The sequence below is a fragment of the Marmota monax genome, unplaced genomic scaffold (genome assembly GCF_021218885.2).
Source record: "Marmota monax isolate L192 unplaced genomic scaffold, Marmota_monax_Labrador192_F-V1.1 WCK01_AAM20220418_F8-fsc00251, whole genome shotgun sequence".
Taxonomy (NCBI): Eukaryota; Metazoa; Chordata; class Mammalia; order Rodentia; family Sciuridae; genus Marmota; species Marmota monax.
The window spans coordinates 1,578,909-1,592,907 of NW_026694546.1; the positions used below are offsets into that span (position 1 = coordinate 1,578,909).

Sequence of the window (13,999 nt, forward strand, 5' to 3'; positions counted from 1 at the left end):
CATCATATGATGATACATCGGTGCGTTTCTATTTTGTAGGATTTCTGAAATATCCTGCCTTATGAATGTTTCTGGACTATTGCTACAGGTGGGGATAAAACAGGTCACTGAGAATTTAAAACAGTTCTAAATGTAATCAGAAAAATTGGAAATGCATCCACAGGCATCAAACTCCTTACTAGTGTCTGGAAGGACTTTCAAGACAACCTGCAATTCTACCCCTTTACTCTGTTCCCAGGACTCTGGCCTGCCCTCTCCTCTTCACCTAAGCCCAGCTCCTCCTCTCCCTGGTGATCTTGCACTTGATGGTCGGTCCCCCTGCATGGAACCTCCCCCAGATGTTTCATATAGCTGAGTCCCAGGCATTTATTTCAAGGAGTCATTCTTCAAAGAGCCCTTCCTTCCCCACTGCAAGCCCTCTTTAAAACATCACCTTATCTTGTTCTCTTTATAACTCCTGGAACTACTCCCAAATTGTTCATGTTTATTGACTGATTTGCCCACTGCCCTGTAAGCTCTTATTCACGCTTGTGTCCTTGGTGTCTACAATAGCATCTGTCACATAATAGATGTGTAATGAATAGTTTCTGAGGGAAAGAACAGAAAGAAAGAAGGGAGGGAAAGAGAAGATGATGATGAGATGTGAGAGGAGATTTAGGAGAAGCCAGAAGAGATGCACCAGGTGGAATCCTATGGGCCATGTTAAAGATTGCATCTGGAGAGAAAGACCAATGAAAGACCTCTGAAAGGTTTTTTTTTAATTTCAGGAATAGTATGATTAAATTTGTATTTTTAAACACATCACCCTGGCTTCAATATGAAAAATGAATCACAAAGAAACAAGAAAGGCTCAAGCCAGCTACTCCAAAGGCTGCCTCAGTGGCTCTCACAAATGAGACAAGAGACATCATTAAGCATAACAAGACTTTGCTCATGACTAGGAAGGGAGAGACAAATAGAGAGATGTTAAGATCCCATAGTTTTCAATACGGGTGAGTGCAAGATTGGTATTGGTGTTGACAGAGACCAGGATGAGCAATAGAATATCTGGAGAATGGTAAAATAATTAGGTCCTGCCCTGAAACTCAGAGGACCTGGGTGTGCTATTGTAAAAGAATATAAATGGATGTGTTGGGTGTGGTCAAGCCTCAAGGAGATTCATTTTAAGACAAGATTACAGGGAGGTACTTGCTTTTAAGTTTCTACAAATTGAGAAGCTATGCTCCCCACAAGGCTAAATTCTCAGGCTCCCTTCTAAATAAGTGTAGGTGTGGTCATATGACTAAATTTCAGTAAAAGATAGAAGCGAATGTGTGTGGGTCTATCTAGAGCATTCCATTAAAAGGGAAAAGAATATATTCTTTCTTCTCTCCTTTCTCCACACTACTACTTAGATCATGGATAAGATGGCTGGTACTCTAGCTGCCTTTTGGTCCATGAGGATAAGAACCAAGCACTCCCCACCACCACCTAAATGGCAAAGAAAGTAGCTAAAGAATACCTGGGTGTCTAACACGTTCATGAATTCATCCTCTTTCTCTCAGGCTGCCTACTTTCAGACTTCATTTAAAAGAGAGAGAAATAAGTCCATTGAAGCCACTGCCATTTGAAGATATATCATCCTAAACAGTCAATTCTAATCCTAACCAGAACACTAGTCAACGGGTCTACCATATCCCATGCATTGCTTGTACTGCAAGGGAATATCCTCCCCCTTGCTTGTATTTACTTAAATCCTGCCCATCCTTTGGAGGGTAGATCAAATTCCACCTCCCACTGGAGATTTCCCTACCACTTCCTCCCCTGAACTCTGGTGCCGTCTGCCTGCCCCCACTTCTTGTGCATCTGACCTTTGTGCCTTCACAGTGAGTGATTCAACTCTCCATACTTAACCCTGACACTTCACTGAGGCTCCATATCATCAAAGGCATGGTCCCCATGGTGTCCTAGTCCCTGCATGTATTCCTGAGACTTGAGAGGCTTTCAAATGAATATGCCTTCTGGGGTGTTTTGGGATTTTTTGTTTGTTTGTTTGTTTATTTGGTTGGTTTTTGTTTACCTCTGCCTATAGGCCTTACAGATAAAAGAGACAGAAAGTAAATAAATAAATTTTAAAAAGAAGATGAAGAAGAAGACTACCACAACCACAGGAAAAGTGGAAGGCAGTTAGTAAGAAATTTAGAACTATTCCCATTTAAAGAGGGAGCTTGGGGGAAAGATCTGATACATCTCCATCAAATTCTATAGCACAAATGTTAGATTGCCTCAAAACACCAGGGGGCTCCATTCAAAGCAAAGAGAGTCCCTTCATTTAAAAAAAAAAAAAAAAAAAAAAAGCCACAGGTACATTGGTGCAGTGGCTGGGCACTATAGATCCAGCTACTCAGACAGGAAGATCACTTAATCCCAGAAGTTCAAGGCCAGCCTGGGCAATATAGCAACATCCCTGACTTAAAAAAAAAAAAAAAAAAAAGAAGAAGAAGAAGAAAAAGAAAAGGAAGAAAAAGAAGAAGTCATGTAAACCAAAGTATTTTCCCATTGCACATTTGCAACACAATCTTTGCAAATAAATATCAACAATTACTTTGAATCACTTAATAAAGTATGTTTCAAATATTCTAAAAACAAACACAAACAAGGTAAGTGATTTGTAATAGTAGCAGTTCATTGTCTGATGCTTTTAAAATTCTGTATTTTTCCACCCTATTCTTTTCAAAGCAATTGCTAAACCCAATCAAAAAAGCAAAGGGGGCCTCCCAGGATTCACTATGTACTGCTAAAGTTGTAACACAGGCCAGCATGTTAGGAAGATGTCAGCAGAGATAATTACTATTGGAGAAGTTTAAACGGAAACTTCTAATTTAGAATTAGCCCAAGTGGAAACAAGCCCAGCTTGCTTAGGGTCATGTCCAGATTTCATTAAAATGTCCTTATTGTGAGAACCAAGAAGGCAAATGTGGAGGATAATGGATATTCTGGGGTTTACATGGAAAGGCACTGAGTGGATATGGAACTAACACTCAGGACTTCAAAGTCATTGTAAGTGAATCCAAGAAGTTGAGCTTGGCACACAAGGAACAAGTTAAGAGATAAGAAATTTCCTGTTTTAACTAATGACAGTGCCTCTTTGAGATCTTCTAGCACCAAGTGACAGCTATTTACAACTTCGGCAGGCACTTAAAGCAGGTCAGCAACAGGCTACACTGCAGTATCGCTCTCCTTCCTGCAGACAGTTTGCAGCACAATTTAGCAGTTCCTGGGCCTCCTCTTTCTGCTGAAACTCAGCCGGGCTTTAACACGCCTGCCAAAACTTCCCCCTTCCGGGCCTAAGAGTCCAGGATTCCATGCCAACCCCACGTGGTTAGATGCCACTTGGGGACAGCGCCTGTGGACACAGAGACCAGAGCCTCAGAAAGCCTGTGGCTCAGTTGCCACTTGTGGCCACCAGGTGTCAATAACGAGTAGGAAGACTCCTGTCCTGAGTTGTCAGGGAACTTGGGCCAGACCCTGAACTGGAAGAAACCGGATGCTGTGGCTTTAGGGACAAGCAGCACTATCATCACATTCTCAGGCATTCATGAATTCAGGCATTCATTTACTTATTTGCCAACCTACCATGCAAACTCACCATACAACCTCTAGGATGGCTTTATTCCATGTTTCTCACACACTCAGAGAAAAGACATACTGCTCACTTCAATGGGACTAGGATCTTTTACCCTGTCCCCTCCCCCAGGAAGGTGGAAACATGAAGTACAGTTTTCTACTCTTTGTCTACTCTCCCCATGTAAGGTTTTAAACGAGTATGTCAGCAGCATCTATTTATACCGAGGATCAAGGCACTTGGTTGTAACATGTTTCGGGACTACTGGGTACAGAGTCCACGGGAGGGGAAAATCTAGCAAAGAAATCAGATGGTGCAAAGCTAGTACCAAGTGCCATTTCACTGCCTGCTTTATTGAGTTGGATCTAAACTGATTTCCCTTATCAGATGCGGCACCTTCAGCATAAATATTGGATCTATGAGTAGTTGCTACAACATTTAAAGTTGTACTTTATTGGCATTTCAAACCCAGGAAAGTTCTATTCTATGTATAGCTACTTGTCTCTCCAGGATGAGGACACTTCCTTTAGAACTCAAGACTATGTCAAACCAGGCCCACCAGTATTTCAATACCAACTACTATAACCTTACCCAGCAACCAAACAACACATTTTATTCGCCTCTGCCTCTGTGTATCTCAAAACACAAGATTCCTACTAAGCATTCACCCCCCTCTGAGTTCTTGGGGGGATCTAGTGGGTGCTTCCCCTGATAACTGTCTCCTTAACTTGACCCTAAGTAAACCTGGCTTCAAATAACTAACAGGCAAAGATGCTGTGCTCAAGAGGAGAAATGCAATCTTCTGGATAAAGGACCCTCAGGCTTAGCTTTGGGTTTTGCAGACAGCTTCAAGTCCCCAGCTTGCAATAAGGAAACACTCAAAGGTTTTGATACTGGGTGGCACCATGGAGGCCCAAGACCTCGGAAGTCACTTTGTAATGAGGGAACCCAAAGCGGGTCCAATCATCCTCAGGACAGCCTGCTGTCACTCCAGCAGGAAGAGGCAAGGCATTTCTGAATACAGACAGTCACCAAACCAAAGACACCCTTTAGATCACGTTCCTAGTGGAATCTGCTAAAGGTCTGGCCATGACACCACCTTTATTGCTTACCTGTATCCCAGTTTCTTGACTCACAAATAGCATTACACTAAATGATCAGGAGGAAACTCAAGGGCATTTCTCTCGGCAGAGAGAATCACAATGGTGCCCAGGATCTTAGCTTCCCGAGTGAGGCGACTGCCCCTTTTCCTTCCACCTTGAATTCATGGCTGGGTCACATTCCACCCACCCCAGCAATCACTTTTTAGCTGATGTCTTTCAAGAACAGGTGTTTCCAGGTCTAAATTGAGAAACAGACACCGAAGGACAAGCTTGTGGAGCAAAAAGCCAGTCTCACCATTAGCTGACGAGGAGAAACAGTGCTGGATATTTCCTGAAGAAGATGTGCTGCAGTTCTGCCAGAGATCTGTCGCATGTCCATTGCCCACGATCCATTGCTAGAAAGAATTAAACATCCTGAATCAAAGGAGGTAATGAGGAGTAAAGGGAATGACAAGAAGCAGTCCGAGGGATGGCAAAGAGCAGCCCTATCCACCTGGCTGCCTGGCCTGCTGCTGCCCTCCCCAGTATAATACTGGTCAAGTTCACTGTTATGATCAGAAAATAAGAGGGGTGACAGTCTAGTACAGACATCATGCACTTTGCAAATGGAAAAGTAACACACACACACACACACACACACACACAAATTATGTGCAGAGGTGAGTAGTACAGAAGGAAGAGCTATGGTGTCACCCCAACATAACTTCATTCAACCATCCAATCTACCCTCTTCATGTCCTGGGTATCATTCCCCAAGTGATTCCACCCCCCTCTCTAAGCCTGTTTCCTTACTTACAATTCCTATCAATTTGATAAGATTATCATCACACATAATTAAGGTCTTATAAAGATGTCTGTAAGTGATAAAGCAATTCACAAATCTCTAACATAATTGTTTCTCAAATAGACTTAGAAAATCATGTGTACAGCTTGCTTTACGTTAAGACGTTAAAGTCACAGGCATGTAACTACCTGAGTTGCTGCTCATCTTCACAGGCAAGTGAAAAAGTTTAAAATCTAATATGTCGGATGGTTTTGTAACAAGTTATTCTGCTGACCTGTTCACATCAGTGGGAGCTTGACTAACACCCATAAAGCAGATGTGGAACTTGCAAACATTTTCCGGAAAAGCCAATTTTAACTTTCTAAATTCAAGAGGTGTTTTATAAAGTAAGCCACCCATCTGACCTATGGTTTGGATAAAAAAAAAAAATTCTTAAATGCTCCACTTACTTCCTCTAGAAGGTTGCATCAAGAAAAAAAAATTGCTAAACAGTCTTATCAAATGAAGCCTGCGGGACAGTGGATGGGCCTTGAAATTATTGTGTTATAAATTGAAGCCTAAGCAGCTAATCTAGTCCAGCGATTGCTTGCTTTCTACCCCAGAATCTGCTCGGATTTTCTCAAAACAACTGAAAGGAGGCAGATTGCCAGAAACAAAAAGAAAAGGAGAAAAAAGAAAAAAAAAAAAAACGCTCTGGGACATCTGAGACTTCTAGTTGTCTGCAAATAACAACCCCGCTCTGAACCAGGAGGGGTACTGGCTGGGCATCAAGGTGAGGAATTGCCCGCCACCCGGGGAGCCTCCCCTGCCCGCTGGTCACTCACGCTGACGATCGTGGAGACGAACAGCAACACTAGCACAGCGACGTGGAGGACAATGATTCCCAGCAACAGGAGGAGCATTCTGGCAAGTTCTGCTCAGCGGAGTTCCTGCCTGCCCAGAGAGAGAGAGAGAGCCCAAACTGGATGAGAGGCCGAACGCACTGGTCGGCCAGAGGCGCAGGCAGCGGAGCGAGGGAGGAGCGCGCCGAGGGAGGATCCCTGTGCTAGCGGAATGCCGGGTCCTGGCACTGAGCTCCGCTGCCCGCCTGCCCGCCGGCACCGCTGCCAAGAGGGGGCGGCAGCCGACTGTAAGATCCCCGCCCAGCCGGCAGCTGGGCCCGCCTGCAACCGAACATCTTTTGCATTTGGAACAAAACAAGCGGTGTGCACGTCTCAATCGCCCCAGGAGGAGTTTCTAGAATGACTAGTCCACTGGAGGCCTCCAACTGTCCCGGAAGCCTCCCAGGGACATCCTGACTCGGGAAAGGCGAGAGACCACGCTTTCCTAAACTCGGATTTAGATGGGGATACCCCTCTAGGGTAGAAGTAGGGATAAGGGAAAAGTTAGCTCCAGATTTATAAGGGCCTGGAGTCACCAGAAGCCAATTAGGAGGGAGAGCGCAGCAGGAAGGATGGTTTCCCAGACCCCAAAGTTCTCGGCAGTCCGTTGGTCTCCAACTTTCCACCCAGTTTTGCCAGGGTCAGGGAGCCATCCTGGCCTCAGCTCCGCCTGGCGTTAGATCTACTGGAGGCTCTGGAGAGACAGAGCAGAGCCGGGGGAGTGTGGAAAGGAAAGAATGGCCCGGGAGGGTTGCCCGGACCTGGAGCTTTCCGCCCATGGTGCGCTTTCCCCGGGCAGCCCCTGAGGGAGGGGGACATTCTGCTCCCGGGCTAGCCCCTGTGATCCCCAGGGGGATCTAATCTGCGCCCCAGGCACTTAGAACACCAGCGCAGACCCAGTCCTGTCTGGGCGGGGCGGGGAATCGTGAGCCCAGGAGCTTGATCTCAGGGGTGTAGATGTCTGGCGGGAAGGAAAGACAGAGGGTAAAGAATTGATTGGAATCCCAGAAGAATTCCAATTGGTTAGAGCGGGCAGTAAGAACGTCTTCCATCCGATTTTGTGAGCTCCTAGACTCTCATTTACAGACTTTAAGGTTGGGGTGACCTGTTAGAACGATTGTGTCTCTGAGGACCCGTCAATGACAGAGTCTTGTGCCAGAGAGGCATTTCAGTGTTTTAAAAAGTACCCCAAATCCCTGAAGCCTCCGTTTCTCTTCACAAGCCACACATCCAAAGAAACCCTGAAAAGCACAGAAGAAATAACCAAGGCTTTCTGATGTCTTTCAGAGGGGTTAAAATTAAATGCGATGCTTCCTAGTGCCCAGGAGCAAGAAGATGCTCGCTGGGGCATGTGGCGTGAACCTGGAGGACCACAGGGGTCCAGTAACCCTAGAATGTCTACTCTAGGGAATATTTTACCAATGCGTCCTGGAATCCACCCCTCTCCAGCGAGTCTTCCTGCGCCGCCCTTAAGTAGCCTCTATCCAGACACCACCACACCCCGCGCCTGGTATGGTGGTCTACAGACCAGAAAGGCACTTCTCACGGTCTACTTCCCAGGTAGGAAGGAAATGAGACAGACAGAGGTCTGCAAGCTCCTCACAGACAGTTCAGGGACCTGGCCAGAGTCGGTTGCCTGCTGTCAGCCTTCTGGCAAACTCCCGACAGAAGATGCCCATGTTTCTCCCCATCTACTCGCTTTCTCCATCAAATTACTTACAGCCCAAAGGAATAGTTGTCTTGGATCAGAGCGGTCTCGGGCACAAACTTGAGTCGTATGCTCTGTTGCTGGCGTCCCCAAAGACAGCTGTGCTGCGGGGCTGCGGGCGCGAAGCAAGGGGGCAGTGGGAGGCTCCTGGCTTTCCCCTTTAACCGGAACAACGCCCTGTTTGCGTCGCGGCACCAGGGTGTGTCTCTGGGTCAGCGTGTGCGGGAGGGCGGGATTCAGGGAGGAGAGCTGGCAGGAGGGAGTAAGGGAGGGCAGGCGGGGGACAGTTATTTGGCCTTTAATGCGCCTCGGGGGAAAAAGCCAATCTCTGCAAAACCAAGGCGACTTTTACTGGAGACTAGAAGCCGCTGAACTTTTCTCACCTCCCACCTCTCCTTGACTCCGCGGTGCTCATGGAAACTTATAAATTGGCCCCTCGGCCCCTTCAGTCCACGTAGGAAAAGCCAGCCAGATGTCGCCCCAAGGGTGTCCAACGCGGGGCTTCGGGGCGCCCTGGCGCCAACTGAGCGCACGCGTGGGCTGAGGCCAAATTCTTCTGCTCCCTGTAGCAGCGAACCTGCGCTTAAATGCTGGAAGACTTCCCTCTCCTCTGGAGCCCAGGCATGCCTGGCTAGCCCTGGCGCTTTAGCTGGACATTCCCCCACCACACTGGTCCCCTCTGTGTCTGCATCTAGGAAGTGTGCTGACTTCTAAAATTCCTGGAGACCAATCTAGGGGACCCTGCTTGGAGGAAAATTAGCGGGAGGAAGAAGAACCAGCTTGACTATGGGACACTACGTTGGGATCCCGCTGCTCCTAGCCTAGGCAAAACCAGACTACCAACGAATAAGTTCCAGGCGAAGTTTGCCTGAGGCAGTCTGGCTTGGCTCCCATCCTTGGCCGGCGTCCTGGCCACGGGGTATGAGGGAAGCGGCCATTTGAGGTGGGGGAAAAGCAGCCAGGGAAATCAGCTGATGCATAGCCGCCTGAGTGTGGCCCGCCCAGCTCTATGGAGAGAGTGGCTAGCACTTGGCTTTGTGCAGGTGCGCCCATCTAAGATGCTTTCCAGCCGGCCCTGGTGCACCAAACAGGGAGCCAGAACGTGGCTGATAAATGTCTTCGCGTGCTAATAATGCAGCAGTTTACACCACATTCTCCCTACCTGTGTCATGAGGCCTCATCACCCTAAATGGCTCAAAGAATTCCATATTATTTTGTCATTTGAAAGTAGCTGTTATTTTAACTAATCTTATATCCTTACTCTTTGAGTAAAAATAAATACAAATTTTTTTTCAGTGGTTTAAAAGAAAAACTTTTCAGATTAAAAATAAGACTTGTAAAAACTTTTATTCAATTCCCATTAAATGCCAGATGCTGGCATATAGGGTCAGTGGGAAGCAGTGTGGTACATTGGATAGGCACTCTGGCTCTGGACTTGGACAAACCTGATCACCCACTTACTTCTGTTGTGAATCTGGGCAATTTCTGAAGTTCACTTCAGTTTTGTTGTTTATAAAGAGGGCTTTCAGTTCAGTGTCAGTTTTCTTGTTTGCAAAGACAGTTAATACTGCCTGTTTCAAAAATGATGATAATTAAAGGAGACCACATGTATCAAATAGTCAGCATAGTTATCTAGAATAAAATAAGGACCTAGACCCCAAATTGTCACCACTATTATTATAATATCTCATTTAACCCTCACACTGACCCTTTTCAATGCACACCAAACCACCATGACTCTAAAATAGCTTATAAAGCCATTACATGAGAGTGCATATGCAAGTGGAATGACTAGAGAAATGGAAGTATTTTTTTTTTCTACTTCATGGGTCATTTTATAAGCCAGATTTGCCCTAGAAATTATTGCCTAGTTTTGTGCTATTCTGCCTTTTATTTATATGACAAGTATTTATGTACTACTACCTATCCAGTACTATTCTAAGTGCTTTATAAATATTAGCAATATTTAACTCAGGATTTTCTTTCCTATACTTTCTGTTTTTTTTAAGTAAACTTTTAAATAAATTATACATCTAGAAAAGTTCATGCATTATAAATGCACAACAGCTTGCTTCTTCTTTTCTTTTGAACCCAATATTTTAATCAATAACTACTCAGGTCACAGCCACACCTTAAGCTTCCAGACTGGTGAACCCATCCATCTCTTACAGCCTCTTACTTCCTGCCTGGTTCCCAGTAGCAGAGAAGAAATGCTGCTCAATACAGTGCCAACCAGGCCACACCCAGGACCTAGCCAGCTACAGGTGGAGGGGTCTTCCTAACCTACTTGCCAAGATCCCTTGCCAGCTATTTCCCATCAGGGAAAAAGCCTCTAGCCCTCTTTCTCTCTTCAGTCTGGATGTGGTAGGTTTCCTAGATTCTCTCAGATGATTCTCCTCCTCCCCAGCCAGAGTATATATCCAGCTCTTAACCAAAATTTGTAAAAATCCTCTGATTCTCCAGTCAATTCCAACACAAATGTGCTGTCTTCATTGAAGTTCCTTCCTTTTACATTTTGCAGGGGTTAGGGAATCAGGTAACTCTCTGTAAATAAACACACCACCCAGAGGAACAATTTGCCAATTAAACTCACCAGACCAAACAGCGTAACCCCTTCCTCCACGCAGATTTCTTTGCAGTCAAATGCAAAGGATAGCGAGGCAAGGCCCTCCCCACTGGGCAGCCAGTGACCCACAGACAGATTAAGCCCCACTGCCTTCAACCGGGTTCCTGGAGATGTTCCCTGCAACTGAACTCAGACCAAGCGTCTTTCCAGTTTATTCAGGGGCTGGTCCAATGCTGGGATATGTCATGGTGGCCTGAGAAGCTCTCAGTCTCTACAATTTAAAGAGACAGTGTCCAGCTTTATGTACCTTCTAGAACAGCATGATCCCCAGAGGCTCTGCAGGGAATGGAGAGCCTGCAGTCAACTGAGACAAGAGCTTAGGGTATGCCTGAAACCCAGGAGCCACAGCTGTTCTTCCTGAGAGAGCCAGCCAGCATCCTAGCAGAGAAGTTCAGACAATTCTTAGCACCTCCCCTCAACTCCCAGAGAATTCTGCAGGGATGAAATCTACTCTGTGAGGGTCTGTGTGTGTCGTGTTATATGTGCACAGTTAAGTTTCATTTTAAATCAACAACATCCTTTTAAGCACTCCAACATGGCACAGATGACTTCTCAGAGTATCACCCCAGGGAGGCAAATGTCTCAAAATCACCAAATCAGGTTATTTGCTCAGTTGGCAAAGATCTCTGCTACCTGCCCCACCCCAATATACCACACTGGCAGTATATTAGAATAAAGCTCAGAGAAATGGCTCTTCCAGCTCTGTCTTTAATGAGCCCTTCATCAAGTAATTATTAAATGTTGACTTTCATAAGCTAATTCAATTCAAGTAAACAAACCTCTACAGAAAACATTCTGACCTGTCAGGCAGGGTAGGCTGAAAGAGCAATTGGATAGCCACAAAAAGTTGGCAAACAAAGGCACGATCTTCTTTTTAGCTTCTCACTCTTTCAGGCTCTCAAAAAGCATTCCCATCTAGGCTTCTCTGACCACAGGTGAGAGCAGCTTAGCAAAAGAATAAGCAAAGCTCCTAGGTGGGTGCTCTAAGACAAAGGAATTTGGTTCCATTGAACAAATTTCATGGAATTCTGGCAATTTCCCATATCTTATGTCAGGGATCCCCAATTTGGAGCTACCCATAGAATTTGGGGAGGTCCCTGTCTGCTAGGTTCCTTAATCTTCTAGAAGTGAGTCTCAGAGGCCCTGTTCAATTATTCTGCTCATAGCCAGCCTCTTTCCAGTCCAAATGAAACAATTTCACTTTTTTTTTTTTTTTTTACCATTTCTTAAGTCATCTTTATTTTTTCCAACGAGGTTCCAGCCCTGATTGCTCTTTGGAACCACCCAAGAACTTCACCAATGACCTAGCCTAGACCTGTGCCCAGAGATGCTGCTGTTGGTGGTCAGGGAAGGGGTTCAGTGTGGGTAATTTGTAAGGTTCTTCTTCCCCAGAATGTTTCATTGTCCAGCCAGGTTGTTGGGAGTTAGCATGTCCCTGTTTTCCTTCCAGTTCCCTTCTGCGGTGGGACCCAAATTGAGGTAAGGATCAGCGTGGGCTGCAGTGTTTCACAAGTTGAGGTTTAGCCTTACCCAGAAAAACAAGGTGTGTGTGTGTGTGTGTATGTGCGCAAGCGTGCGCACACGTGCAAGAGAAAGAGAAAGAGAGAGAGAGAGAGAGAGAGAGAGAGAGAGAGAGAGAAGGGAGCACTCCTCAATCCTCCTGTACAAAGCACGTGGGAGCCAAGGATCATGGTTTTTCCAACCTCTCTATAAATGCATCCCCATGATTAGACCTGAACATTGTATGATGGAGGCTGCTGCCCTTTAGGCCAGGACCAAACATGGACACATCTGAGAAGACCATTCCTCTTCCAAGAGCTAAGAATTTGGAAGAAGAGCGTTGGGTGAGGTGAAGGCTGATGGTATGGATTTTGCTTCTAACTGAATAGAACTGTTCCAATCAGCCAGCACCCCCCTCCCCCCCACCTCCATGAGCTTCTCTTTCCAGAACCCGCTTTCCATACCCTTTTGCTCTCCTCTATCCCTAGAAGACAAACCCTGAAAGTCCTTCTGGGTTGGGTTCTCTCCCCCACACCTCCATGGAGCCAAATAAGAAAAATACCTCTCTGGTCTTCTCTCTCTGTTTCAAGTAGCCCTCTTAGCTGGAAGGTACACCTATCCTGGACATCTGAGTAATGTGTCTGCAGGGCCATGGAGAATATTCCTCTGGGCCACTTTCCTTATATAATGATCACATAGAACAGTCATCCAATCAATCACATTTATCATTAATATTTTCTTCCTCTCACACATAGGGAAAATTAGAATTATGAAACTTCCCTGAGGAAACATAGGTTAAGCCAGATTGGTTAATTCTAATACTTTTGTGCTTTTCTGCTGCAGTAACAACACATTATCCATAAGTTATTGATTAAAATACTAAGAATAGACCATACTTATTTGGTGCCCATTAAGAGTCAGTCACCACCCTGAACAATTCAATGAATCAAATAATTGAATCCTTACTTTATGGAATAGACATCACTGTCAAATGCTTTTATAAGAAGGGGAGACTGAGGCACAGCAAGACCTTGAATAATGTTCTCAAGACATTGCTACAGTGCCCATGCTGTCTTGCATCCTACATCGCTCCTACCTGTGTCCAGCACATCTATCTTCTTTCTCTGTGTTTTTCCATAGACTCTAAAATTTAATTTTCTTATTTCATGAAAGATACTGACATAGGGTACCTATTTAGGTAGTCACATATCCTTTGCCATTAAAAGGCAAGAATGTGTCCCAGAATATCCACTGACTACACCATTCCTTAAATGACATCTTTCAAATTCACAACTTCATCTTGGGATAAATCGCATCATTAGCCTCTTCATCTGTGGGAGAGAGAAAGCACAGAATCACATGGGTGCCACTTTCCAGCATCCTGCCTCTTCTGGTCAACAAAATCATGCCTTCCTGTGGGAAGGACGATTCACATATGGGTGCAACACCAGCAACTGGGGAAAAATCTGCTTGTGGGAAACAGTTGATGTCATTAAGACTGTCACTGTCATCCATGCAGAGAAGACCCCAAGCAGACTCCAGAGAAGGAGGAAGTCCTTTCTGCACTTTGTAGCTAGTAAAATACTATTGCATATAGTATCTCATGGGATGAAGATGTGGGGCTTGAGAAATTTACCAGGTTATCTCCAGGGACCAGCAAGTGAAGGCCAAGGAGGAACTTGAAATCAGATCCTCAGTTCCCTAAGCTGTGATTTTTCCATTCTGTGGACTCCTCCAAGCGCAAACTAGAAAAGAGTCTGAATTGGGCAGTCATCCAGGCGATGAAGTGGTCG

General features: G+C 45.5%; 1 protein-coding gene across 2 annotated transcripts in view; it reads right to left on the reverse strand.

The window, feature by feature from the left end:
- Pmp22 (peripheral myelin protein 22) overlaps window positions 1–10,814 on the reverse strand; it is a 34,138-nt gene extending 23,324 nt beyond the window's left edge. The window contains exons 1-3 of one of the 2 annotated variants that reach the window (XM_058571586.1): window positions 10,674–10,814; window positions 6,316–6,424; window positions 5,003–5,102 (exon numbers count right to left, since the gene is read on the reverse strand). In XM_058571586.1, coding sequence (XP_058427569.1) covers window positions 5,003–5,102; window positions 6,316–6,393 — 178 coding nt within the window. In that variant the 5' untranslated portion in view covers window positions 6,394–6,424; window positions 10,674–10,814. Of the gene's footprint in view, window positions 1–5,002; window positions 5,103–6,315; window positions 6,425–8,092; window positions 8,267–10,673 lie in introns of those variants that run through there. The other variant, XM_046420719.2, reaches the window with a different exon arrangement.
- Window positions 10,815–13,999: the final 3,185 nt, after the last annotated feature.